This window comes from Acanthochromis polyacanthus, chromosome 8 (genome assembly GCF_021347895.1).
Source record: "Acanthochromis polyacanthus isolate Apoly-LR-REF ecotype Palm Island chromosome 8, KAUST_Apoly_ChrSc, whole genome shotgun sequence".
Taxonomy (NCBI): domain Eukaryota; kingdom Metazoa; phylum Chordata; class Actinopteri; family Pomacentridae; genus Acanthochromis; species Acanthochromis polyacanthus.
In genome coordinates this window covers 30,546,255-30,572,699 of record NC_067120.1, presented here as the reverse complement: position 1 = coordinate 30,572,699, position 26,445 = coordinate 30,546,255, and the positions used below count along the sequence as shown (strand labels likewise).

The 26,445-nt window shown below is 39.8% G+C and overlaps 1 protein-coding gene across 2 annotated transcripts in view; it reads right to left on the bottom strand.

Moving 5' to 3' along the window:
* Positions 1–779: 779 nt before the first annotated feature.
* Positions 780–26,445, bottom strand: part of gnao1a (guanine nucleotide binding protein (G protein), alpha activating activity polypeptide O, a) — a 134,371-nt gene continuing 108,705 nt past the window's right edge. The window contains exons 7-8 of one of the 2 annotated variants that reach the window (XM_022204701.2): positions 11,960–12,113; positions 780–3,726 (exon numbers count right to left, since the gene is read on the bottom strand). In XM_022204701.2, the coding sequence (XP_022060393.1) occupies positions 3,539–3,726; positions 11,960–12,113 (342 nt within the window). In that variant the 3' untranslated portion in view covers positions 780–3,538. Of the gene's footprint in view, positions 3,727–11,959; positions 12,114–12,720; positions 20,363–23,286; positions 23,441–26,445 lie in introns of those variants that run through there. The other variant, XM_022204702.2, reaches the window with a different exon arrangement.

Genomic DNA, 26,445 nt, shown 5'->3' with positions numbered 1-26,445 from the left:
TTATTTTGTACATTACAGTCCCAGTTAGAATAAAAAACTTAATGAAGGAGGTCCGATCCACCCCTCACTCATTACGTCTGGCTTCAAAAGAGCAAAATAGCAACAGCCAAAATCCACATGTGTTTAAAACCATAATCCATCAATCAGTGGGTGCTGTCAAGTTGGCTACATCCATTTTAATATGCAGATATGCTGCCAGTACACTAGCCCAGTTTGTTTTGCTAATTTATAGACATCTTCTGTGTCAGCAACTGTCTAGCAACAAATAACAGGAATAGAACGTCCTTCTGGCTCACCCAGTCTAGAACCATCTACTGGCAATGACACCTTGAGGAAGGAAAAAAATCACATGTGGACTGATTCAGGTGCCTTGGTTCTAAAATATAATGTATGAATAAGTGTATATTTATATGTACACACTGACCTGCTATCAAGAGCAGCACCAGCTCTATTCTGGCTATATCTGCCTTTGTATAAATGCGTCATGTGAACTAAAGACATCATACTAAAACTCAGTTTTTTTTTCCCAGTGAACACACTGCCAACTCTTGTGAACATCTTCACGCTGGAAGGACTTTTCCAAAAGGTCAGTATTCAGTGACCTAAACCTGCATTTGCATGTAGGCAAAAAGCCAAAACACACACACACAAGCTACATTCATGAAACAGCCATGTACATGAGGATAAGGCTGGAATATGTGGCATCATTGGCGAGCAGTTTCCAAAACTTGCAAAAACACAGACGTGTAGATACTGAATGACTCGGAGACAAGAAGCGGTTCCGTTTTTTTTTTTTTTTGTAGTCATGAAAACAGTGGCTTTTTAATGTAAACACTACATTCGATTGGTTTTTCCAGCACGGACATCCCACATGAAATAACAACCATTCACTAAAGAAGAGTAGAGGGAGAGAGAGAGAGAAAGAGAGAGAGAGAGAGAGAGAAAGCTGCACAGAAAAAAGCATTCACTGGGTAAAGAACAGAACATAGAGGAGGTAAAAAAAAATAAGGAAACGGGAACAGAATGCCGAAAAAGAAAAACAGGTTCATATGTCATTATACACAGTAGTTTTCTCTTTTTAAAAACTAGAAATCAAGAAGGCAAGAAAGAGAGGTCTATATAGATAGATGGATAGATAGATTGATGAAGGGTAACATAGATTAGGTATGAATAGATAACAAATTTCCAAATCTACTTATTGTGTGTGTATATGTGTGTGTAAGTGCGAGCAAGTGTGTATGTGTGACGTGAGAACTGTGCTTTTCATTGTAGACCTGGAAGGTGTGTCGAAACTGAAAAGAGACAGAGAAGAAGAAGAAGGATAGAGCATGACTTTATACAGCGTCGATGTGTGAACATGCGGCATCCCTAACTAGCGGACGCAGCGAGAAACGTGCTCTCCCCAAAAAAAGTGGTTTTCTTTGTTTTTTTTTTATTCTTCCTGAAATAATAAAAAATAGATATTGTTATAATATTATATTTAATCGTTCTGAGTCAGGCTAAAGTGAGGACACGGTTCTAATGCAGGGAAACAGGCAAAACGGTAAAAGGAGAACGGGTGGGGCACAGTTCAGAGCATTACAACACGGGGTCGGTCTGAGATCTTTGCAGTTTTTGCATCGCTTGTCAAACTGGAACCCTTTTGCAAAACATCTTTTTTTTTGTTATTTAAAAAAGGGGAGATATAGAGAAAGAAATGTCCGGTAGCTACAAAGCACAAGAAAGATTATTTTTTCAGAATATTAACAGGATCGTCATGATATTGTGGTAATACCCATGTTCATTGGTTTTGTTGATTATTTTGCAGAAAGTGTAGATTTTTTTTTTCTCTACACTTCTCCTTCTAAACTTTCCACATGACCCATCAATCCTCGGAAAACCAGGAATCACATTTGTTAAAATATCTGCTCCCCCCTCCCTCATCCCATTCAGAAAATCAATCACCTCCCTCCATCAGTTGCTGCTATCTTCGTTTTTTGTTTTTTGTTTTGTATTTTTTCCTAACTTTTTGTTCATCTTTTGCAATTTTTATGACATTTTTCCAAAAAAACTGAACAGTATTTGTGTGTAGCTTTTTATGAATTAACTGGTCTCTTTATACAAAGGCTTGAGTATCTCATGCTTAGCTGTGTCAGGGCTTCAGGAGGAAGAGGAGGAAGGAGGAAAAGGGTTGGCAAAAAAGAGGAAGGAGGCCCTTTGACCCTGAAATCCAGACGCCAGGACGCCATGCAAAAATAAAAAAAAAAAAAAAAAATTAGCCTAAAAGAAAGAGAGATGGATGGAGGTGAGAGAAGAGAAGACATGGTGGTGCTCTGTATATGAAGAGAGAAAGATAGAGAGTGAGACAGACGGACAAGTATGTGTCGGACAGGCGATCGATCAATCAATAAATAAATTAATAAATTAATCAACCATTATCAAACCAGGAGTGAGTTTCCTTACATGGAGGACGTTAGTAGGTCTAGAGGTTATAACAGTGAGGAAAGTAGAGTTATAACTTTGTGTACTTTGCTTCTAAAAGCGTAGCTATCTACAGTGCAGTGCCTCTGTTACATGGCACTGATTGGACGTGTAGCACATTTCCTATTAGCTCTCGAAGCCTGGCCACGGTCGATGGTTGGCTAATGGCTAAGGCCCGGTTGGGAAACAGGAAGCCTCACTTGCCGTCAATGAAAACCAGGTCTCAAATACAGGGAAGAAAATTAAAAATCCCCCCAAAAAAGAGAGATTGACAACAAACATCTTGGCTAATGTAAACAAAACACTAATGTTAAAATCAGCATTGTCAGTTTCAGCAGGTCTCGAGAGTTTTTTTTTTTTTAAGGTTTTGGCTGACCTGCCTGGTGCTTTTTAGTGCTATTTGACATTTTCACATATTTCTGCAAAAAAAAAAAAAAAAAACGTTATTACATAGTCACTACTACAGCAAATAAAAACAAAATAATACACAAATACAGGTGTCAGGTGAGGCAAAACGTGAATAAAAATCAGTGTACAGGACTGATACTCATGTAATAAATATACACACGATCAACAGAAGTCGTAATCAAAGTAATAATAAAAAAAAAGTACAGGTTGTTAACAACAAAAGACAAAAGTAAAAGAGAGCAAAACGAGAGATTCGGAGGCTTTCATCGACTTTGTTCAAGAAGTTTTCAAGGCTGCAGGGTTTTCGTGTTTTCTACGGAACAAATTTTGTTTGCTTGGCAGCAGGCCAACGAACATCAGGAGGAGGAGCGGGAAGAGAGGAGACGAGAACTAAAAACATTATATATATATATTTATATATACGTATGCCTATTTTTTTAAATTATCCTCATTATTAATATGTACCTAGTTGCATTTTTCTTTCTGTTTTTTTCTTTAAATAATCAGCAGAATCATCATCGTCATCATCATCATTTCCACAGCAGTGTCAAAGGAACAGGGAGGAGGACAAAGGGGGGAGGAAGAGGAGGAGGACGAGGACAGGAAGGAGGCGAGAGAGGGGGAGGGACAAAGGAGGACGGAGGCGGGAGGAGGAGTATACTGGGCGTGCTCAGTACAAGCCACACCCTCGGAGGTTGTTGGCGATGATGATATCGGTCACGGCGTCAAACACGACCTGGATGTTTCCTGTATCTGTGGCGCAGGTCATGTGACAGTAGATTTCCTTATTTGGAGAGCGGTTCTTGCTCTCAAACTGTGCTTGGATGTAAGCTGCTGCGTCCTCGTAGGTGTTGGGTCCTGGAAAAAGACAACAGGAACACTGATTAACAGCATTCTTATGCAAGAGAATTATTAAAGCTTATCACCGATCATTGATTAAATCCTGCAAAACTCATGTCTGTGTGTTGAAGTAGCACATTTAGAAGATTTCAGCGCACGGGAGGGTCCTAATAATGGGACGTTATATGTTTTAGGAAGTCACTGTGGCAGTGATGAGCTGTGGCTCCTTTCTAGCTCCCTAGAATAAAGTCACATCGGTTTCTGGTTTGAACACGAAGCTCAATCAGTTGCAGCTATTACAGTTTGCCATTGTTTCGTGTACATGAGTTTTATCTTCATGCAGAGCTGTAGGTGAGCTGGTGTGCTTGAACTGCAGCAAGACATTTCATAGATCTGCACATTCTAGAAAGAAGAAATGGTGTAGAGCTAAATTGAAGCGGTTTTAAAGCAGGAAAGGATTACACTGTGGCCTTCTTGCTGCAGCTCAAGCACACCAGCTCACCTACAACTCTGCTTAAACACTATAAATCTACTTGACACTACACAACGGCAAAGTGTAATATTGGACAAATTCAGCCACATGTTTTGAACTAGAAACTGATTCTGAAGAAGAATGAGTTGCGAAGCCACCATGCAACTTGGCAGGAATGGTTCTTTAGGTTTGTGATGTTTGAAACCCAAGAAGTGTGAATCTGAATTTTTAGTCTGTCATCGCTCAGATTTTTGTTATTTCCCTCAAATTTGGCCTTCTGACATTTTAAAAATGCCATATGGACATGCTAACAAGATAAAAAACTTCAGGGGTGGCTTGAGAGAGATACATTCTAGAGTAAGTAACAGCATAGATTTACGTCTAAGCCATTGTTAGGCAGAAATGGATCATTTTTACAGAAAAAAACCCCCCTAAAGATGTAGCATGTTGACAAGGTTAAACACTAGAGGTGGGTCACACATATTCTAGAGAAACTGAAGCCATTTTAAGGTTGGAAAAGGGAGGGTTTTTTTTAAGGAAAAACACTAAATATGTAGCTTTGATACGAATCCATTTTTATAAGATGAATCAATGAGTGAAACAAGAATTTAAGTGGTTTTCAGTTTATTTAAATGGACTAGAATGGAGCCACAGCACATTACTGCTACAATGACTTCCTGAAACATAAAATATCCCACACCTGATGCCCTCTGCAATCAAATATTCATCATGAAATCAAGGCTAGAACCAGTGTTGTTAGCACACTTTCTGTTTTTAGATTTAGGCAGCTGTTGTCCATAACAATCATTTAGTGAACTACTACACAATGACACTGTTGGCCTTCATGAAAAGTGCTTCACAAGCCGGTTTGTGCTCACTCTGTATTTCAAAAAGACGACAAGTGGTTTGATTCTGCTTTTGTCCTTCCATAAAGACCTTCACTGTGGTGAGCGTGTCTGGCGATGGACTGTCTAGTGTTAGCCAGAGGAGGAACTCACACATTACTTTGCTTATTCAAATGGCTTTGTTCAGTGCAGCTCAAATGCATGTCGTCACTGACGTAGTAGTTTGTTCACTTGTTGTCCCCTCTTGCATCACACTTCAAAAGGAACCTCAGTGCATATAACTGGAAATTGTCACGATCAGATGTCTGACTGATATCAAGACCACAGAAACAGTGCTGAACTGCATCTTATGCAATAAGTAAGTGTTGCATTCTGGCCCAAAAAGCATTTTCTCTAGACACGGTACTAGGAAAGGAGTATATTTTTCTTTGCATCACAGCCTCTATAAAAGAACTCTTTTTCCTCTCAACATCTCAAAAGTCTAGACTTAATGCACATCCTCTATGGGCCCCGAAACGCAGAACAGTGAGGCAGCTCACTGAAGCATGGCAGACATTTTTTCAGAGAATGCACCAGTGAGCAGCATCCATAGGAGCGAATCGGCTTCCATCTTTTCAACGCACCATCCAGGTCTTCTTATGCTTCCACGGTTGATTCAGACTGTCTGTGGTTCAGAAGTATATCGAGTCTGTTGCTGGTTCAAGCTCAGTCAGTTAAAACCAGCCTTTACAGTCACAGCACATGAGGTTAATACTGTGGCTCAGCAGCAAGCTATCATTTACAACCGAGTTAACAGATTATGCTTTTTCTGTGACATTTGTGGTCTTTAAAACTCTTTCAACAGAAACAACATTGTGAAACACAGCTTGCATGATAACAGTGTTTTCAGTGACCAGTGAAGAGCATCACTAATTTGGGCTGTGGTGATGGTAATTCACTGCAGTCAGTTCAATCAGATAAGTCTACGAAACAGATTTGTTTGGATAAACTGAACACCTCCATTGTCCGCAGACACCTTTCCTAACAATGTACAGTCTTGATGTGGAGTTAACATTATACTGTACATACACATCTTAAAATTACTGCTTTAATGATGTCAGACATCAAGCAGCTCATCCTGCCAGTTTGTGGATTTATTTATTATGTTAGCTTAAGTTAGCTCAGCAGCTAAAGAGGAGAGTGAGAGCTGTCAACAGGATCAATTTAAATGATGTGATATATCTGCAGTTTCATATGACCTTAACAGGTGGAGGACTACATAGAAGTAATCATTTGACGTCAAGGTTACATTTGAACGTAGGAATCATTATTATTCTAGTGATATAAATGTGCTAGCAATGCTAAAGTGGGCTAATTGGTCTGGTTCTCAACATAAAGAGCATGTTGTTCCATTCATATGAATTTGTAAATCCACAAAGATAGTTTTATTTTCCTTTAATCTAAAACTACATTGTCCCTATGTCAAATGAAGCATATCTAATATACATTCTGGCATATTTAGAATATTACTTTGTAGCGCACAGTGGGTGTGTAGTTCCGCAACATCACAATTTCAGAGGATATTTACAGTTAAATAATGACTTCTGTGGAAAAGTGGAGTTTGAAAGACTAACTCGGGGCTCAACAATTAATTGGTTTCAAATTGAAATTGTGATCTGAAACAATGCAATTAGCAAACTGCAAAGGCTGCATTTAGGAACATGTTATGTAGCAAGTCTGACTTAGAGCTTATTATCATTATTACTTTGTATAACTTGATTGCAAGATGTGCAATACTTAGAGACTACTGAGGAGAAGTAAATAAAGTATTGTTTTTACTATTATGACTTTATCCATTTAATTGAACACAGTCACAGCTTTTGAGATAATTGTTACAGAGCTGTTTCTGATTAACCCCCCACACAATGAATGCATTTACATTTTGCACCTTCTGATCCTTGCATTAGAATATAGATATATTGCTGGTATTTTGATGGCTTGGTCACATTTTAAAGCTACTATACAGTGAAAAATAAATTGAAGCTTGACTTTTTTAAATTACTATACTAGAAATAAAACTGCAATATGTGTCAGACAAATCACAATTAAGAGATTTTCGCCAAATCGTTCAGCTCTCATCGAACTTAAAATGCCACTGAGCTGCATTTAGTCTTTATGCGAGGAGAAATCAGGATGCATCTGGCTTCACTTCACTGACTTCAACCAGTGTGTTGTCTCTAAAGCGCAAGACTACAGCATCTAGCCAGAGCTGCCTTTTAAAATTCTGATCAAGAAGACATTTCTTTATGATACTCAGTTTTGACACTTGCTACAATTCATCACCCATGACACTGGCACACATTTGTTGCACAAACACAAGGCTTTAAAAATGATATTCTTGGAGACTCCTCATGGAAGAGCGAGGGAGAAAGAGATGGAACATGTCAGATGGACTTAGCTGTGATTATCAAGGCGGTTGGCAGAATATAAGCAAAGCACTGGAGACAGAAATGAATCAGACGCTGTGTGAAGCAGGAGGCAGCTCTCACTTGACATCTTCTCTCTCCCCTTATCATGGCCGACCAAGCATGACCGTCTCCTGCTTCCTTCAGTTGCTTCCTTTTCTCCGCTACATCTGACTCTCACCTCCACACTCAGAAATGTCCCTCCCTCCCTCTTTACAACCTCTCCGTCCTCCGCTGCTTCCTCCTCCTGCTGTTTATCAGTCTCCTCTCCAGCCTCCCCTGCTATCCTTCCTCACACAGTCAAGTAAATCTTCCTGTATATTGCTCTTTTCAAACTGAGGCTGTGCAGTTCTTCAAACATTTGGTTGGCCGTCTCTCTTGCAGACCGACTCGCGATGTTGTAAACAGTTGCCTTGATTTAAGGTGCCACATTTCTCCGTATGGTTTACAACTCGGTGACAGTAAATGTCAGAGCCGGTCTTCTTCCTGAGGCACAACGCAGAGCTAATGTGCTGAATCAAGCAGCATTTAATCTGGGACCAGAAACACAGGAGGTGGTTTTAGGAAGCAGTTCCATTTCTGGGAATCCCACAGGACAGATAGTAGTCATTCATACTTTTATATCCTCCCTGTACCCCATCTCCTACAATATCAGCTCAGTTTCAACACCTTTCCACCGGAACTTTTCAAACTTAACATCTTCAACAGTTTGTTTTACATGTATGCTAGTGTATCTCAAAATCCTAAAACTCTGTGAAACAGTCTATTATGTTTCATCAGTTGTTTAAGAAAGAGAAAATGGAATATATTCCAGACTTTATGCATATATTTCAAGCCATTTTTGGTATAATTTGATTTGGTGATTTGGGCTTAAAGCTCATGAAAATTCACAAACCACTGAGCTGGGTTTAGTCCTTAAATAAGGAGAAGTCTGGATGGGTTTGGCTTTGCTTCACAGATTTTCACTTTTCAATCTACAGAATTGCAAAACGACAGTATCTGACTGGCGCGGCCCTTTAAAATGATCAAGACATTTCTCCATGATCTTCAGTTCTGATGTTAGAATTTATTATATTCTAAACTCAATACATATATTTCAGGCCTTTTTAGATCAGCTTCGATGATTGTGGCTTAAAGCTCATTAAATTACCAAATCCAGCATCTCAAAATATTAAAACATTTCAATTCGAGTAAATTATTTTCAAACTATACTCTACACAAAGTAAATTATATCCACTCTCCCCGTTTAATTGTTCACTGACAAAAAGTCGTCATCAACAAATGTGTGGTAAATTTCGGTCAGCTGGTCTGCTACAGCCATCGGGACATTGTGTTCTGCTATGAAGTTGTTTCAACACTTTTTTTGTGTCAGGGTGCTGGAATATCGACACACAAATGTTGTCATCTGTAGCTAAACCTCCCTATGATATACATACTAGCATAACAGTGTTTTAACTTAAACTGCTGCATTGCATCAAGATTATCTCACACATTGACTATGCAGTTTGTATTTTCTTTGTTTTTGTTGGTATGATGGCAATACTGAACATTGCTTTTGTGGATTTGGTTGGTGAAATGTTAATATTGAATATATTTTGCAGCCTTTTGTAGATCCCAAGGTTTTCTATGAATTTTATAAATTTTTCCACTCAATGGTACAACTAGGTAACCCAAGGGCTGACATATACGTCTACAAAACTGTGGTCTTTCAAAGGAACACTTTGACATTTGGGGAGATAGGATTGTTCGTTAAATTGTCAAGAGCTGGTGAAGAAGATTTCACATCTAAACTAGAAAAGCACTCGGAGAGCACATACCTCCGCCATGCCGTTTGTCTGTCTGTCTGTCCGTCTGTGTGTGTGTGTGTGTGTGTGTGTGTGTGTGTTTGTCTGTGTGTGTGTGTTTGTCTGTTAACAGCATAACTCAAAAAGTCATGGACGGATTTTCACCAAATTTTTACAGGATGTCCGGAAGAGCACAAGTAACAATTGATTAGATTTTGGAGGTGATCCGGATCACCGTCTGGATCCGGGATTTTTTTGAAGGTCGAAGGACAATTGAGAGATGGCCTGGTGGCCATCTCTCAATTGGACAGACAAATCCGTCCAGACAGACAAACTAACTCCGGTGATTACATAACCTCCTGGCGGAGGTAACTAGAAAAGCACTCGGAGAGCGCAGACCTCTGCCAGGCCATCTGTCTGTCTGTCTGTTTGTCTGTTAACAGCATAACTCAAAAAGTTATGGACAGATTTTCACCATATTTTCACAGAATGCCCGGAAGAACAAAAGTAACAATCTGGCGGTCATCTCTCAATTGTACAGAGTCCTTCAAAAAAATCCTGGATCCAGACGGTGATCCGGATCACCTCCAAAATCTAATCAATTGTTACTTTTGCTCTTCTGGGCATTCTGTAAAAATTTGGTGAAAATCCGTCCATAACTTTTTGAGTTATGCTGTTAAAAGACAAACAGACAAACAGACAAACAAACTCCGATGATTATATAACCTCCTGGCGGAGGTAATAAAAAATACAAAGCGCCGCTAGGAGCCATTTTAGCTTATCATAAAGATTAGGAACAGCAGGAAAAAGACAACAAAATCAAAAATTTCTTTCGGAAATGTTATTTTTGTAGTCGATTTAGTAATGACCACTGTGATATCCAAAAGCATTTACTGCACTCTTCATGCAGCTAAAAAGCCCCGAGTGACTCAGCTGTGATCAAAAGTCATGTGACAAAAATTCTGTCAATATTCGGTTGAACTGCAGGCTGTGTTTACACCCAGCAGAGAGAAGACCAGTATGGAGGCAAATTAGAGCGTGAGGGCTAATTATATAACATGTGTGAGCAATAAAATAAATGCAGAACTGCTCGAAATCTGTAGCAAGCTGTCAGCAAGTTGTTTTAAGATGCATTCCGCATGGTGACACATCAATCTGGAGTTGATGTGAATAGTGGTGTGAAAAAACAGAGTTTGTAGAGGGCACTGGAATCAGCATCTACAACATTTTTTGAACAAACAAATAAAAATTTAACCGTCATTTTTGTGTTTTTATGACAATTTCTGGCATTGCTGTGCTGCTTCTATAGAGGTGCAGGGCTTTGTACTGAAGAGAAAAGTGAGCCCACGGTGAGAAAAAAAATATCACAGTTGCAAAAAAATACCCAGAAAAGAAACTAATAAACAAATGAGGTCCAAAATTGTAATTAGGTAGCCTAGCCGCGCTAGACAACCCATGGCAACGAATTTAATTCTCTGCCAGGGTGGGTCTAGTTACCCTCCATAAGGCTCGAGGTTGGATGCTCCTAAAACTGGCCGGACGAATCACCATGAAGTGTAGAGTCAGAAGGCGGGCATAACTAAGTGACAACAGAGGTGTGATGATTCTGACAGAAACAACCGGAAACAACTAGCCTAGCCGAGCTAGACAACCCACGGCAACGAATTTAATTCTCTGCCAGGGTCGACAACAAAAACGACAACAGTCGTTGAGCTCCATTAGCACCGACTCTGAATAATCTTTCTGTTAACATGTCTGTAATATACTTGAGCTTCACCCATTGACTGTATAAATAAGGCTTCACCGAACTACCGCATCCTCTGATTTCCGGCGCTCTAGGAGCCTATTTGTTGCGCTGATTGGTTGTATACCTACCCAATTACTGCAGAGTGATTTGATAGACAACCTTTTAGGCCGCCTCCCTCCCTGTCGAGCGTTCCTAGACCGTTGCGTCTTCAGAACATGGGTCTAGCGCAGCTAGGCTAGTAATTAGGTAGATTTAGAGCAAATGGACTTCCTTTAAGCTAAGTATGGATCTTGTCATCTACTTCCTGGCACAAAAAAGAAAATACACATACCTCCAAAATATCAATTAATATAAACTGCCTCAAATATGCAGTCAAGCCTGAAATTACTCATACCCTTAGCAAATTTAGGCTTAAAGTTACTTTTATTCAACCAGAAAGTCTTTTTTATTGGAAATGACATTGTGAGAAAAAAAAAAATTCTCAGCTTTTATTTACATTTAAAAGTAACTTTAAGTCAAAATTTGCTAGGAGTAAGAATAATTTTGTGCTTGACTGTATATTGTTGTTATGTGACTTATGTAATCATGGTACTCTTTTGCATAAATCCAATAATGAACAGTTGTGTAAACTGGTTTGGATCCTGAGGGACCAAAAGTAAATCTTGCTGGGAGTTTGGTGTAGGAATGGGCGTTAATGGTCAGAAATCCAGGAGGAGCAGGATTAAGAAAACAGTCCCACACAGGGCTCTACTGTAAACCTCTTTCCCCCAGTAATATGAACAAAAGTGCAAACAGAACAGCTTTGATTTTGCCACGTCATTCTCATTTTGTGCGCCTGTCTGCTCCATCAGTGTCACTCGTTAGCTGCTTTTTGTTTTCTCCCGCCTGCTCATTATTTCTCACCATTTCACTCAGACAAAAAAAGAAAAGAAAAACTGCACGTCTTGGTTGTTGTCTACCTGTGTATTCCGGGAAGCAGATGCTGAGTGCAGACTTCTTGATCTTCTCTGCGAACAGATCCTTCTTGTTGAGGAAGAGGATGATGGAGGTGTCGATGAAGAACTTGTTGTTGCAGATGGAGTCGAACAGCATCAAAGACTCGTGCATGCGATTCTGCAGAGGGAGAAGGAAAGGGACGGGGGAAAAAATGGGGGGGATAGTGAGGCAGACAAGTCGAATGAAGAGAGGAAGTGGGGAAAGAGATGATAGGGAGAGTAAATAAAAGCAAGCAGAAAGAAAAATGAATGGGAGATAATGAAGAGTGAAGAGGAAAGAAGGAAAAGTTACAAGTTAGTACCGCTTGAGCAGGTTAAACGCTCGCTTTTACACTCAAACAGGCACAAATCTTGTCTCTCTCCAATTAAAACTTAAGCAAGAGTGTAGAGAGCACAAAGAAAGTTATTTTTCTGCACAATTATTTCTAGTACGTGCTATAAATGCGACATTTTGCAGAGCGATTACTTCGTCTCATACTGAATTACCAACAGGAAACAGTAGCAGTGTCAGTTTAAAACATTTGACCTGTTCAGGAAATACTTTCAGACATTTTCAATAAATAATTAGAGCTCAGGAAAACAGACAGAAACGGAGCAGGAAAGGAAAGAGGAAGAAGTATATCAACAGACCTATTAACACTGACGTTTAAACATTTACATTTCAATATTTTACAAACACACACACAGAGAGGACGCACAAAAATAACTCAGTCGGGGGAAAATAATCAGCCGCGTCGAGTTACTCATGTGGTGCTTTATTATCATTGTCATGTATAAATACAACGTTCAATAAATTATCACAACAGTGAGGGAGTTACAGCAGATACATTTTTACCTACAGTGCTCAGAAACATACAGCAATCGCACACACACACTCACTCACACACTTGTAAGAGTTTTGTAGATTTCGCTGTAGGTGACCTATACAGTATAGAAAGTGTTGGTTGGTTTTAAGGCAGTAAACAAGTGGGTTGAATGGACATTGGAGGGTTGAGGGCTAAAAGGAGTGCAGCAGTGAGCGCAGGGACTTTCAGAAGTACCAGCATAAACTCGGCTTCCTTTAATTCGAGCCATGTTCATTGCAGTCGTGTGCCCTGCAGCTCCCCGACTCCTCTCCCAGTCCAGCAGATCTCCTCGGCTCTGCACAGGCTTAAGTGCTCATTACATCAATTGGCAAGGTTGAGCGGGAGCAGAATATTATAAGATGTCTCTAAAGCAACTCTATTTCTATATTTGATGCATGAATATTTCAGCAAATTAAAAAAAAAAGGCTTGAGTGGAGCTCATGTAAAGCTGACATGAGGGAAATATTTGGCACTGAAGTTGAGTGTAAAAGGGACTGAAATTCAGTCGTTCTTCATTTGGCTGCTGTTGTGACATTTCAACAGCTTCTTCTTTTTTTTTTTTTTAAATTTGGTAAGGTTGTGACATGGCCCAAGGTTTCTTTTGTATCACCACCTGCTGCCCAGAGAAGCAGCCACACAGCTGCACATGTGTTACCTGAATGCACTGCTGATTGTCTTATCCACACATGGTAAAAACATCCATCCATCCATCATCTACACACCGTTTAATCCTCATTAGGGTCATGAGGGGCTGGAGCCTATCCCAGCTGACTTGGCGAAGGTGGGGGACACCCTGAACAAGTGGCCATTCTGTTGCTACATATACAGACAAACAATCACTCTCGCATTCACACCTACAGGCAATTTAGAATCATCAATTAACCTCAGCATATTTTTGGACTGTGTGAGGAAGTTGGAGAACCCAGAGAAATGTACAAGGAGAACATGCAAACTCCATACAGAAAGATGCAAGGTCGCAAGGTGGAAGGACGCAAACCGGGGATCTTCTAGCTGCACGGTGGAAGTGCTAACCATCACCCCACCATGGTAAAAACAAACAAATAAACAACCTTCCTTTGCATGGCCTACATTACCCACAAATCTCTCCTTCACTGCAGCCTATGGGAATTCATTATTTATCATCAGAATTCAAGCAGGACATAAATTCCGTTACACAGCCTCCTCTTGGCCTCTTGTTCTTTGGGCTTTATTCCTAATTCATGAGTGAAGACAGACTGTGAAAAGCACAAACACACACGCCTTCTCTGTGCCAACATCAATCCTGTCTTCACCTTATAAACCACTAATTGCTTTACAGCTGCAGAGCTGCTGAGGCGGGCAGAATGAAGAGGGTTATGGCCAAGAAGTAATGACAATGTGAGGAAATCAAGGGTTCTTATTTGAGGTTGGGAAACTTTTGCAATCCTGAAGAACTCAGGTCTCATTTTATGTGCTGAGAGTCCGAGAATGAAGCACACAGAGAGCACTTTATCAAACTGTTCTCCTCCAATAAAAAAATAGATTCACTTTCAGTGCACAGTGGGCTTGTATTTCTGTTTACTTCACATCATAAATACTTTAAATCATGATATTGTGCCCGAGACTTCAAAAGGTCTGCCCACAGCAGCTTTTAACAGGAAAATGAGAATTTTGAAGAAAAGTCATCCCAAGTCTGTCCATCCATCCATTCTCTATACACTACTTTGTCCTCACTAGGGCCGCAGGGGTGCTGGAGTCTATCCCAGTTGACATGGAGAGAAGGCAGGGGACTCTCTGGACAGGTCGCCAGTCTGTCACAGGGCTACATATACAGACTAACAAGCATACTCGCATTTACACCTACGGGCAATTTAGAACAGCATATTTTTGGAGTGTGGGAGGAGGCCGGAGTACCCAGAGAAAACCCACGTATGCACAGGGAGAACATGCAAACTCCATGCAGAAAGATCCCAGGAAGGCCAGGATGCAAACCAGGGAACTTCTAGCTGCAAGGCAAAAGTGCTAACCACCACACCATCCTCATCCCAAGTCAAAACAATTAATTTTGTGTCATATTTAGTGAACTTTGTCATTCAAATATGCATTCAACAATAGCAAACCCTCTTTAGAGTACTAATCTTTGAAGGAATTAACTGATTAATTGACAGAAATCCAGCTAACTAGCTTAAATCTTTATTTTTTTCCCCCTTTAATTGAAATTTTGGTGAATGACAGTCAGCATTGCAGACTGTGTTAGCGGTTAGCATATCGGCTCTTTGCCTTTTTACCAGCAAATCCTGCAAATAGTTCATATGTCAGTTTCTAGAATTGCATATTTTAGTAAGATGCACACAAGTATTTGCATAATAGCATGTCTGTTTTTCTAGCCTTTTCATTCGACTTTCAGTTTTGTAACTTGTTTGACCATACAATCCATCAAATCACAGCCTTGCTTGCTTTAGCCAACGCTACATTTTATTTTTCAAATTCTAATTCAGTGCAGACAATAAAATCTACACAATGAGGACTTTTTGATTGCAGTAAAAGAGAACTTAATCTTTACAATATGACGGAATATTTCAAACCATATTTTAAGTCTCTGCAGGAAGATTTCAACACTATTTAAAAAATGAATTGCATTCAAAGGTTGGCTGAATACATGAAACGCACTGCAGCGTTGCTTAATAAGTGATTTGTAGCAATTGATTTAGTGATGCAAAAACACAGCACTGCCTTTAAATTTAATAAAGTGCTGCTACGTATTGTAACTAAAGTTTAAAATGCAGCTGAGCAATTTAATATGCTACTGAAGAACAGTAGAAGCATGACTACATTTTGTTCTGTGTGTTGCCTCAGGTTAATAATGGCATGAAAGAAGTAGGAAGACGAAGCTGAAACACAATGCAGCCCCAACGACAAACACAAATGTAGAGATTTCCTTTCATCTGAATGTAAATTGGAGCTCACTTACTAAATACGGATGAATATTTCACCATCTGGGCTACTCTTTATACTGTGTCGGCACAGAAAGCAGTAAGCTACACTGGATGCATTCATATTTGAGATATAAAAATATGCTGCAGCTTTCAGGCTCTCGGGCATGAAAACCATAATCACGCTGCACAACAATTTTGGGAACAAAGACACTTTGTTGTTATTATAACGGCGGCGTCTCCATGCAATGATTCTAAACAAGACTATTCACACAACAAATGATGAATTCACCTAAGATACCTTCACCGTGGTGGAGCATAGACAGGGAGGGGAATGCATGAAAAGCTAAAATAACCAGAGAATAGTCTCCTTTTTCTTTCGACATGAAACACTGGTTTGGCTTTTATGCAAATTAAAAACAAACCTATTAAAGGGAAGTGTCTGTGCACCAGTGTAGCCACTGATGAGGCTGAGAAGTTAAGAAAATTTCAGGCCAAACACTTGAGATTTCACACATTTGTTAACAGTCATGCAGCTAATGCAGACAGATCATTTTCCTTCCTTGTGTGGCAGAGGTCAGAAGAGAAGATGATGAACTAAATGACTTTTAGCGGAAGTGGCAGCAGCCGTCTGGTTTGGCGAAACAGCCAAAGAGCACCGAAGGCCGTCTGGTTGGAAGCGGTGGTATAATTTGGCAACGGCAAGTAAGGTGTTGTGACATTTTCAAGTCTGGTGGGCGTGTTTGTGTCTTCGTAGCATGTGTGTGCGTGTGTCTCAGGCTTGTATGTGTGTGAGTAAAGGGTAGACGGGTGCCTTCGGGGTAATTAATCCACAGATACTGACTCCACCGCAACACCCATGGGCTGACGTTGCCTCTTACACAACACATCCACATGTTCACAATGAAAGCACACAGACACACAGTGACCTTTCCTGTACTATCAACAGACACATGTAGGTAACTATATACAATCTGTACACACGCAAAATACACAAGCAGACACACACGAAGCAGCCTGATCAACAGCCGAAGGCAGCTCTCGTTGTCTAATTAGGAAATTTGGCACAGATGTGGTAGCTGCTGGTGTCATCTACCTGTTTTTTTTTAATTGTTGCAGAAAACGGAGACACACCCTCGCGGTGTGAGTGTGGAGAGATGAGCGGAATAAAGCAAATGCCCCTGTCATAAATAAGTAAAGACGCTCTCTACCTCTGTTTGCTGGGGAGCACTCATAACAGTAGAGCTGTAAACACATTCAGCTCACTAAGTCCCACAGACAAACACAGCAGCTTTTTCCATATTTCTATATGACACTGTTGCTTGTAGAGAGCAGAGAGGAGCTGATGATATTCATCCTGGTACTAAATGCCTCTCTCCACCGACTCATTCAGCAGAAACCAAAACATCAGGGCCACAAAAAACAGTAGTCAGACAGCTGACATTCTCATCCCAGAGGAGGAACTCAGCAGCTGGTAATCTTTCAAAGCTCACCTCTGGCTTATTAAGGTGGAGTGGTGGACAATAGGGATATCACACTGTGCAGCCACACACAATGGATGCTTCCCCAAGGCTCTAAAAATAAAAAAAAATAAAAAAATCAATGCCTCCATCGAAGCATTATCTGGGAGTTGTCTGATTGAGTCAGCACCAGCTCCTGTCGGTCTTTGTTGTAAGTGATTTTTACAGTGGTGCCATGTGTGGTGCAAGAGTCAGGAACTGGAGACTGACCCTGCAGGGATGAGTGATCATAGCAGCCTCTTTCTAGCACAAATTTGCAGCTTGGTCATTATGAATTAAACCTGCAGTAGGGAGAAATATGTCCCTCTTCCCTCTCTGGTCTAAGCTCTTTTCACCGAACAAGCACGGGTGTGTGCACGAGCTCCGAACGCACAACACCAGCCGAGATAAAAGTCAACATTCACCTCTGGCGTCGCACGGGATTCAAACCCCGCCCTCCTGAGTGGAAGCCTGCTGTCTAACCACATCCCATTCCCACCACGCATGTTGCTGCTCTTTATACTCTCTCACCTGATCACTGAACAGCCCTGTGATTGGCTGAAGCCTGCGCTCAGGGGCTAGACTTTCCTAAAAACAGAGGCAGGAGGAGGTGCAGAAGTGTAGTTTTCTCTTTAATAACAATATTCTGGAATGTAATGACATTTTTCTCTGCCGAAAATACTGCCGACCTGAGCTTTAACACAGGGTAAAGGGATAAACAAGACATTGGATAGCTTCATTTGGACGTTTACGCCCAAGAAAAATGCATCCAAAGTCAAAACACAGAGGTTTTGGAACAATAATACTTGTGACACTGTTAATTTTCAACATGGAAACACAAAATTCTGTTGTATGGTGGCCATATTTTCATTAACTGACAAGCTGCCATTGCTCAAATGAGATGAGCCTACAAAACATTAATTTTTCTGCAATTTTTTTCTGATGTGCATATTTTCTTTGTAACACCCACAGTTATAGTATTATAGCATTATAGCATCATTAAATGATTCAAACTGCACAAGTTTGGATCTTTAACATTTTTTTTTTTTTAAATGAGGCCATCCTCGTCGAAACTGCTGCAATTCAAAGTATCTTTTTGCCATTGTGTTTTTTTTCCCCCTGCAATACTTTAACTGTGATTTGCCAAAGTCAGAACTGTTCAGATTTAAAATCCACAGCCCGAAGTCCCACAAATTCAAAAATGCAGCTCAATAAAGCTTCACAAAAGCTGCACAACAGCCAACAACGGTCGTGTTTCATAACGAGGATTAACTTTGGTCTGATTAGGACATTTAGCATTGTGAGTGCCGCACTCTCCCCGATAATCTCTGAAGCTCCCTCAGGGTTTGAATGAGCAAAGCTTTGCTGCATTGAGGCTGATTCTACACGTCGATCCTTAAACGCCAGAAATGAGATAAACGGACACGCCGTTATTGATTGGCCCTACTTGTTGTGTTTTTGCCAACCAAATTGTGGTGTTTTTTAACGTAGAACTTCAAAACGCTAAATAATAAATAAGTCCTTGCAAAAAATAAATGATCTCATTAAAACAGGAGAAAAACATACAATGGAAAAATGCTTAATGATTTCATTATGGGTCTTCAGAAAGGAACTTTTTTTTACGCAGCATATTTTCATGTCAAGGAGCAGTGAACAGCATTTTTCTAATTGCAAATTTTATATTATAATGCCACATTTCACCATTATAGAATAATATAAAATGTGCCAATATTTTCTCCAATTAGCTCAGCCTCTTAGATATCTAAATAAACTGAAATTAAACCAATAATGTCAATATTAATCCCAATAGAACTACGTTACAGTGAAAATAATGTACATTTCATTATAATTAGCTGAATTTTTAAATCTACTTCTGTATTTATTTATTCCATATATATGTTATATAACGGCTTTAATTCATGCCTGTGTCTGTTTATTTAAGCCAAATCATTTTCAAGTTCCACAGTTGTAAAGGCCTTAGCTAAAAGTGCAGCAGTCAGACGCGACGCAGCGCACCACATACATCACAACTGTCAGCTGTCATCAGTAAACAACAACCGAGGAAAACGAATGACAACGCATACACAATAATGACAGAGAGGCAGAAACAAAAAGCTATTTTGCACAAAAATAGGTTTAGAAAGACAGAAGGGTAGTCTGCTGGAATTAAAACGAGGATGTTGCGGTTTCCGAGAATTCACCTTAATCTCTTGGCTGTATGGGTGCGCCGTGATGTGCCGTTTTTCTTCCGGATGATTTAGCGTTTTCTTTGAATTACTTCTTGCTAGGCTGAACATAATGTTGTTTAGGCCGTTTAAATCTCCCGCAGATAATCGAGGCGGCCCCGACTTCAACTGGGAGTGAACCGAACTTGACCCCGATTAAGATTGACGACACATTTATATGCAGTTTCACATCGGTTCTTCATGTCACTGAGGCATAAATCTAAAGGCACGGAAGAGCGAATACTCACATTTTAGTCAAAATAATAAGAAACGCGTCCGGGTAGAAGAAGGATTCCTGCTTTATTGTGCTGCTGGACCGAGAAGGGTGCACTTAATTTGTGTTCGGCTTACGTCTACGATTGCATTTCCAAATAATGCTCAGGAATTTTGTATTCCCGAAGCACAGCGTTATTGGAAAGTGCAGCTGGTTCTTCTTTAGGAATTAAAAAAAAAAAAAAAAGAACACAAAAAGTCTCAACCAACCAATGAATCAATCAACCAATCCAACCAATCAATCAATGAAGGAATTAATTCAAAGCTGGACTAGAAGCCAGCTTGATGGCAAATCAGCATTATGACATCATGAACACAACCAAATTTAACTGGCCATGACATGATGACATCACTCACACATGTGGCACATACAGGTACCACGAATACAACCTCCATCATCCATTGGCTAAGATTGAGAAGAATCATCAGTAGAGGCCACAGCCCCGTAGATTGTTGGCTATGATGACATCAGTGACGGCATCGAACACAAACTGGATGTTGTTGGTGTCGGTGGCGCAGGTCACGTGGGAGTAGACCTCTTTGTTGGGCGACTTGTTCTTGCTCTCATAATGAGACTTAATGTAGGCTATTCCCTCTAGGTATGTATCCGGACCTATAGAGAGACAGAGAAAAGAAGAGAAAGTGAGATGATAAAAGGTGGGAGTTAGGCTTAAAAAGTGGCTTTCATATGAACCTTTCTATCTGCCCTCCTCTCTCTGCATCAGCACTATTTTCTGATATTTTCGAAAAAAACACAACCTTTGACTTTCTAGCTCAGCAACACATTCTGCTGAGGTGTACGCAGGGCTGCGCTTAACCGCCAGCCAAGCTTTAATAAAAGTGATACATGGACAACTCTGTCGGACAAAATGGAAAGGTGATGTCGGCCAGATAAATGAAATGTGATGGAAAATAATACGTCTTGTTGTCGTTGGCGCGGTCTGTCAGTTTCTGAATATTACCAATATATTATAGCCCTCCACAACACGAGTGCACTGACAGACATGACGCGCTGAAGCCAAAATGGACGGAGAGATTATTTATACTGTGTATCGATCAATCTAACGGCACTGCCAAAACGTGCGAGCCCTTTTAGCTCAAGCCCATTTTTAACTGTTGAATGCTATTTCTGCCAATAGAAATTGGCAAAGATTACAAGCTCTAATTTGTTCTAATGCTTTTGGAATGACTCAGATCTCAGCGATTGGAGTACTTTCTTCTTCCAAGTGTCACTAACATCTATCTGGCTCTCAGCCATTAGCAGCACTGTGGTCTGTTGTCTGTTTCAGCGGCAAACTTAATCAGAACAGGGACAAAGTCTGGCCATGTAAAAGGCTGAAGAGGGGAGAAGAAGAGGGGAGGAAACAGGTTTGGAATCCTAATTCTCTCTTTCTCACAGTCTGGCTGTTTGGGTCTCTCTCCATCTTGGTTTCCCACAGTCTTGCTTTGTCTGATTTTCTCACACTCTCTCGCCGTCTCTCCAGCGTTCTCGCTTGCTCTTGCTTTCCCCCACGAGTTGTGTTGTCTTGTCTCTCGTTTTTCTCTTGTCTCTCTCACACTTGAGCTCCTCTTGTTTTGGACTCGCAGTAACACTTCTGATTTCATTCACTGCTTCGCTCCCTTGCACTTTCTTTGTCTCTCATCTTTGTTTTGTTCCAGGAGACTGAGCTTATCTCTGCTCTGCTGTTTAATCTCCTGTTTGCTATTTTGTCTATTTGGCCTCTTTTCCATTCATCACACAACCTTCTGTACATACAGCAGAACCTTCATGAGGGCAATTGTACTTTTTACAGGCATGAACATGAATATGGGGCATTATTTATCTCACCCATGGCACTTTTTCTGTAGTTTCTATTTTAAACCTTTTCACAAATACCACTTAAAAATAAAAATGATGGTTTTGCTCAGATAAACTGTGAGGTTAAAATATATTCGATTTAGCTTTTCTGTTTTTGCAAAATGTATACACACTGAAATCTGATGTACTATGGCATGCAGATAACAGATTCTAGCTACATTAGTTGTCTTAAATTATGATGTATGAGCACCTGCAGTTTCTTATCTATGAGAAGAATTATAATATTGGTTATTAGAGGTGAAGTCACAGCATATTTTGCTTTCCTCAGTCAGTCCCTACCTGCTTGGTCGCAGCTGTCTACAGACATCAGTCTAATTTCAAGCAAGATAAACAGCTGGGGCACAGGAAGTAGATTGCAGACTTTTCTGCTGATTATTAATGTGGGTGTCAGTGCTCCACTTAATCGTAGCATCTGGTACTGACAGTCTAAAGTTAGGTGAAAAAAATTCTACTCAAACTATGACTCATCCTCAGCCTTCAAAAAAAATAAAAGAACAATGGGTCATATCACAGTTAATGCATTTTTGTCATCGCTGTAACTGTAATTTAAAAGGAAAAGCAAGTTTTTGTGTAGTCAACCTGACAAATTCTGTGTAAGGAGATCACACTCAGCCATATTGAGAAAGTGACATGTAGCTGGGACATGACGCTTCTCAAAGAGCAGCCGGCAGCACTTTTGTCAGGCAGGAACATTTTGACAACACTGCTTCAACTTTTTAATGGAGCAGTTATTTAAATGGGTATTGCATCTGTAACACTAACTGCACCAGACAGTCGAGCATTAGGAGTTAAGCAGTGTTTTTGTCAGATATAAATTTGGATAAAATGAGGAAATGAACTGTTGGAGAGTCTACAGATGGCATTTTTTTACTTGATGTAGTGTGAAAGTCTCCCCTCAACGATCAGCTCAAAACAATGACTTTCAAAGCAGTGACCAGATCCTGAATCACACTGGTGTCAGACTAGACTGCCTCCAAATTTCACTGATTTAGTGAAAACACATGATTTAAAGATTAGGTTTGCTTTACTAAATGAGAAGAGCTCTACCTCAGTTCCAACTGTGCCTTCTATTGTCTATTTAAATACAGTCAACACAGTAGGGATGGTAATAATTCATTGATGAATTGCTGTTTAGATTTTAATCGACTTAAAATGTATTCACCAATAAAACTGAGGATGAAGGACATTCATGTAGGAGGCAATATTTAGCCACATATTTTTTCAGATTTTCTGCAGTACCAGGTTGTGCCACCAGGTGGAGTCTCCTACTGTTTAAGGAGGTGGAGTTACTGATGTGTTTGCTGAGAGACCATAAGGGTTACATAAAGGAGCACACCTCCCTGCTGTCTAACTGCTAACTGTGGCAGTCGTATGAATGAACTTTCAGTTGTGACAAAGGTTTTCGGATTTTAGCTAGCTACTTTAGGTTTGTACAAATGCTAAGCTATGATTTTCAAACACTAACAAAGGCTATTAGCTGAAGACTAGCTTAAAGTAACAAAGTAGCTATGATTTTGAAACGCTAACAAAGGCCATTAGCTTAAGACTAGCTTAAAGTAACAAAATTTCATCACTGCACTACATTCATTTCTACGATTCATTGATTACTGGATGATTTTTATGAATTTTAAATTTGAATCCCCATCACACAGGATGAACTTCCACGGTGAAGTATTTACCGTTGTATTCAGGGAAGCAGATGGACAGTGGTGACTTGCTGATCTTGCTTTCAAACAGGTCCTTTTTGTTCAGGAAGAGGATGATGGAGGTGTCCTTAAACCACTTGTTGTTACAGATGGAGTCAAAGAGCTTCAGAGACTCGTGCATGCGGTTCTGTAGGTGAGACATTAGCACGGGTTAAACGGGAAGCAGAACTCACTTTTTCATGCATGCTCACAGACACATGCTGCAGATTCGGACTCATATCGAAACGCACTCAAAAATGAATCATCCAGACAAGCATACCGCATTTACGTGTCAGAGGCGCATGTGCAGTAAAATCAAGAACACACATACCACATACACACCATCTAAACACAAAGAGGAATTGAGATGAAAATAAAAACACAAAAGCGGAACAGAAATACCGGGGAGTTCCTCTTGTCTACGGATGCAGCATTCATTTTTTTCTGCTGTGTTTATGTGCGTCTCAACATGTCAGTGACAGAAGTTATTAGTAAGAGACTTGCTGCCAGCGAGTTAAACGAAGCCATGCACTTGTAGCTCGTCAGCTGTGAGCCACTGTTTGCTCCAGCTGTCATATATTTCACTGACTAATCACTTAAAGGTACCCTGTGGAGTTTTTGACCCCTAGGGGCGCTGCAGGGTAAGGTTTTGTTCTGGCAGCTTGTGCTTGAGGACACACCTGCAGTGAAGGTGTTGAAACGTAAAAGTAGCAGTGTAACAGTAAAAGAGAAGAAAAGAGCTTATTCCAACACTGTCCAGTCACTGATTAAACATTCCGCAACTGTTTACTGAGGTGGGAAATGCGTTTTGTGGTAATTATCCAGATTGTTTCTCCTGACTAGATCCTTGCTTCTGCTGTATCTAATCTAAATTGTAAAATGTGACTAAAATAAGTTACATTTTTGGGATGAATACACAACATCTAAATGGTACTGCTTTAAGTGAACACTCCACAGGATAATATATATATATATGATAGGCTCATTCCATCTCAAATTTCATTTGCCTAAAATTTTATAGCATAAAATATGGATATTTATGAAGGTATTTGTGAAATTCTAGCCTCAAATATTAAGTACTTTCGGGGATAAATTAAAAAAGAAAATACCTGTTGACTCACTTGCAGCAGTTTTTTTTCACACTTTGAAATATTCAGTTATGCTTGAATGACAATATCTTAGGAACTATTAAATGTAAAATCCAAAAATTTTCATTTATGTTTCCCACAATGCCACTGGTACAGAAACTGCAATATCGGACAAGTAGATCAAAGATTCTCTGATTATAGGTGAGTTGAAATTTAAAATATTAACTAAAGTTGTCATGAAAAGTCTCGTCTTCAAGCACATTAACAAAACAATTGATAACGTAGAGATTAACAAATGATATTATCAAAACTATATGTAACTACATGTCACAGCAATACAAAACAACACAAATGAAAACTTTACATGAAATACATGGTCACAAAATTAATAGAAGTTTATTTTCATTTAGCGTACGTAACTTGATTAAGTTGTAACACAAGAACAAAAATATTGCTAGATAGCCTAATCTAGGTAGAAAAGAGTTCTGGAGCTTCAAATTGGTTTTCAAAATAAAACAAACAAATAAAAAAAAAATCTTATCTTCAATAGTTCCTGAGGTATTGTCATCCAAACATGCCATCAAACTTCAGCGTGTCAAAAAAAATGATACAAGTGAATCTATAGGCGTTTATTAAAAAGAAAATCTTGAAAAGCACTTAACATATTCAGCAAAAAAAATTCACAGATACCATTTCCAGTAACCATAGTTTAAAATAAAAATGAAATGACCCTTAATTCTACATATTAATATAGGTGTAAATGCTACTGAATTAACATCTAAAATTCAACTAAAATGACTAAAAACTTGACTGCTGAAAACCAAGATTAAGATAAAAAAATTTATATACTTTAGCATTTGATTTTTTCATCATTAGACACTTTTTTTATATAAGTAGATCATTTTTATGTCATCTTAAGTTTTAGCACAAATAAGATTGGAAAAATAAGCAATCTTCGAGAAAATGCTGGTATTACTTTTCAGTGTTCATGCAAAATACCAAAGCAGTCAAGAGGCCAATTCATTAAACAAGTCAAGTGCCTGATGAGGAAAACTGATTGAGATTCTTTTACAGGATGAGTTGAAAGCAGTTTCTCTTTGGCTGTGATCATTTACTGGCTGGTTTGGGATTGAGAAGGCAGGGAAAGATGATTGAAATGGCCCATCAAAGTCACATTAGTGGAAAACAACTGCAGCGAATGACTTCAGATGTAGGCAAAGCAGCCTCACATACAAAAGAATGCAAGAAGAAAGGAGTTTTAAAGGTCCCATGTAGATATTTTTCTTCTGTTTTGTGGTAATTAAAAACCTTTTTTTTTTTTTTTTACTTCTGCTATTCCTTAAGCCCCTACACACCTAAGTAACTAAAAGTCTGCTAAAAATGCAGAGAGAGTCTTCTTCCTGAAAGGGGCGGGACCAACAGCAGCTCACTGATTTTCAGAGCAAAACAGCCCCATTTAGAGCAGCCCAAACACCACTGTGGGCATGTGAGATTTTGATTAATCTGCTAAAAATGGGCACAATATGGGACCTTTTGAAAGTTTAGAGTAATTTAAGGGAACGACAATCAGACAGAAGGAACAGACAAGCTGATCGACATTCGCGTCCGTGATTCACAAACACAAAGAGGCTCTGCTTTCAACTCTCGGTGAGTGTTTCAACCTATCGGGAGGTTTCGTACCTGTCTGTGGGTGGAGCGTCTGCAGAAGATCGACTGCTGATTGGTTAGAGAGGACAGTCGATGGCGAGAGTGACAGGAGTGGAAGGAGCCAGAGATGCTGCAGGGCGGAGCTTAGAGCAGGAACAGGAAATGCAAAGGGACCCGCCCACCCACGTCCCACTCACATCCCACGTGCGATACCCCACCATCTCCCCAACACACACACACACATTTACACACCCGTAGTGCTGAACAGAGAGTGTTTAAAGACAGGAAGACAAGTGTTCACCCGGAGCTGCTGTCATTTCACTGAATAGTCGGGTGTTTGTCTGCATTTCAACAGAAACAAGATAAGAAGAAGCCACAAAAAAACAAAAAAACACAATGCAAGCAGTTCTTGAATAGA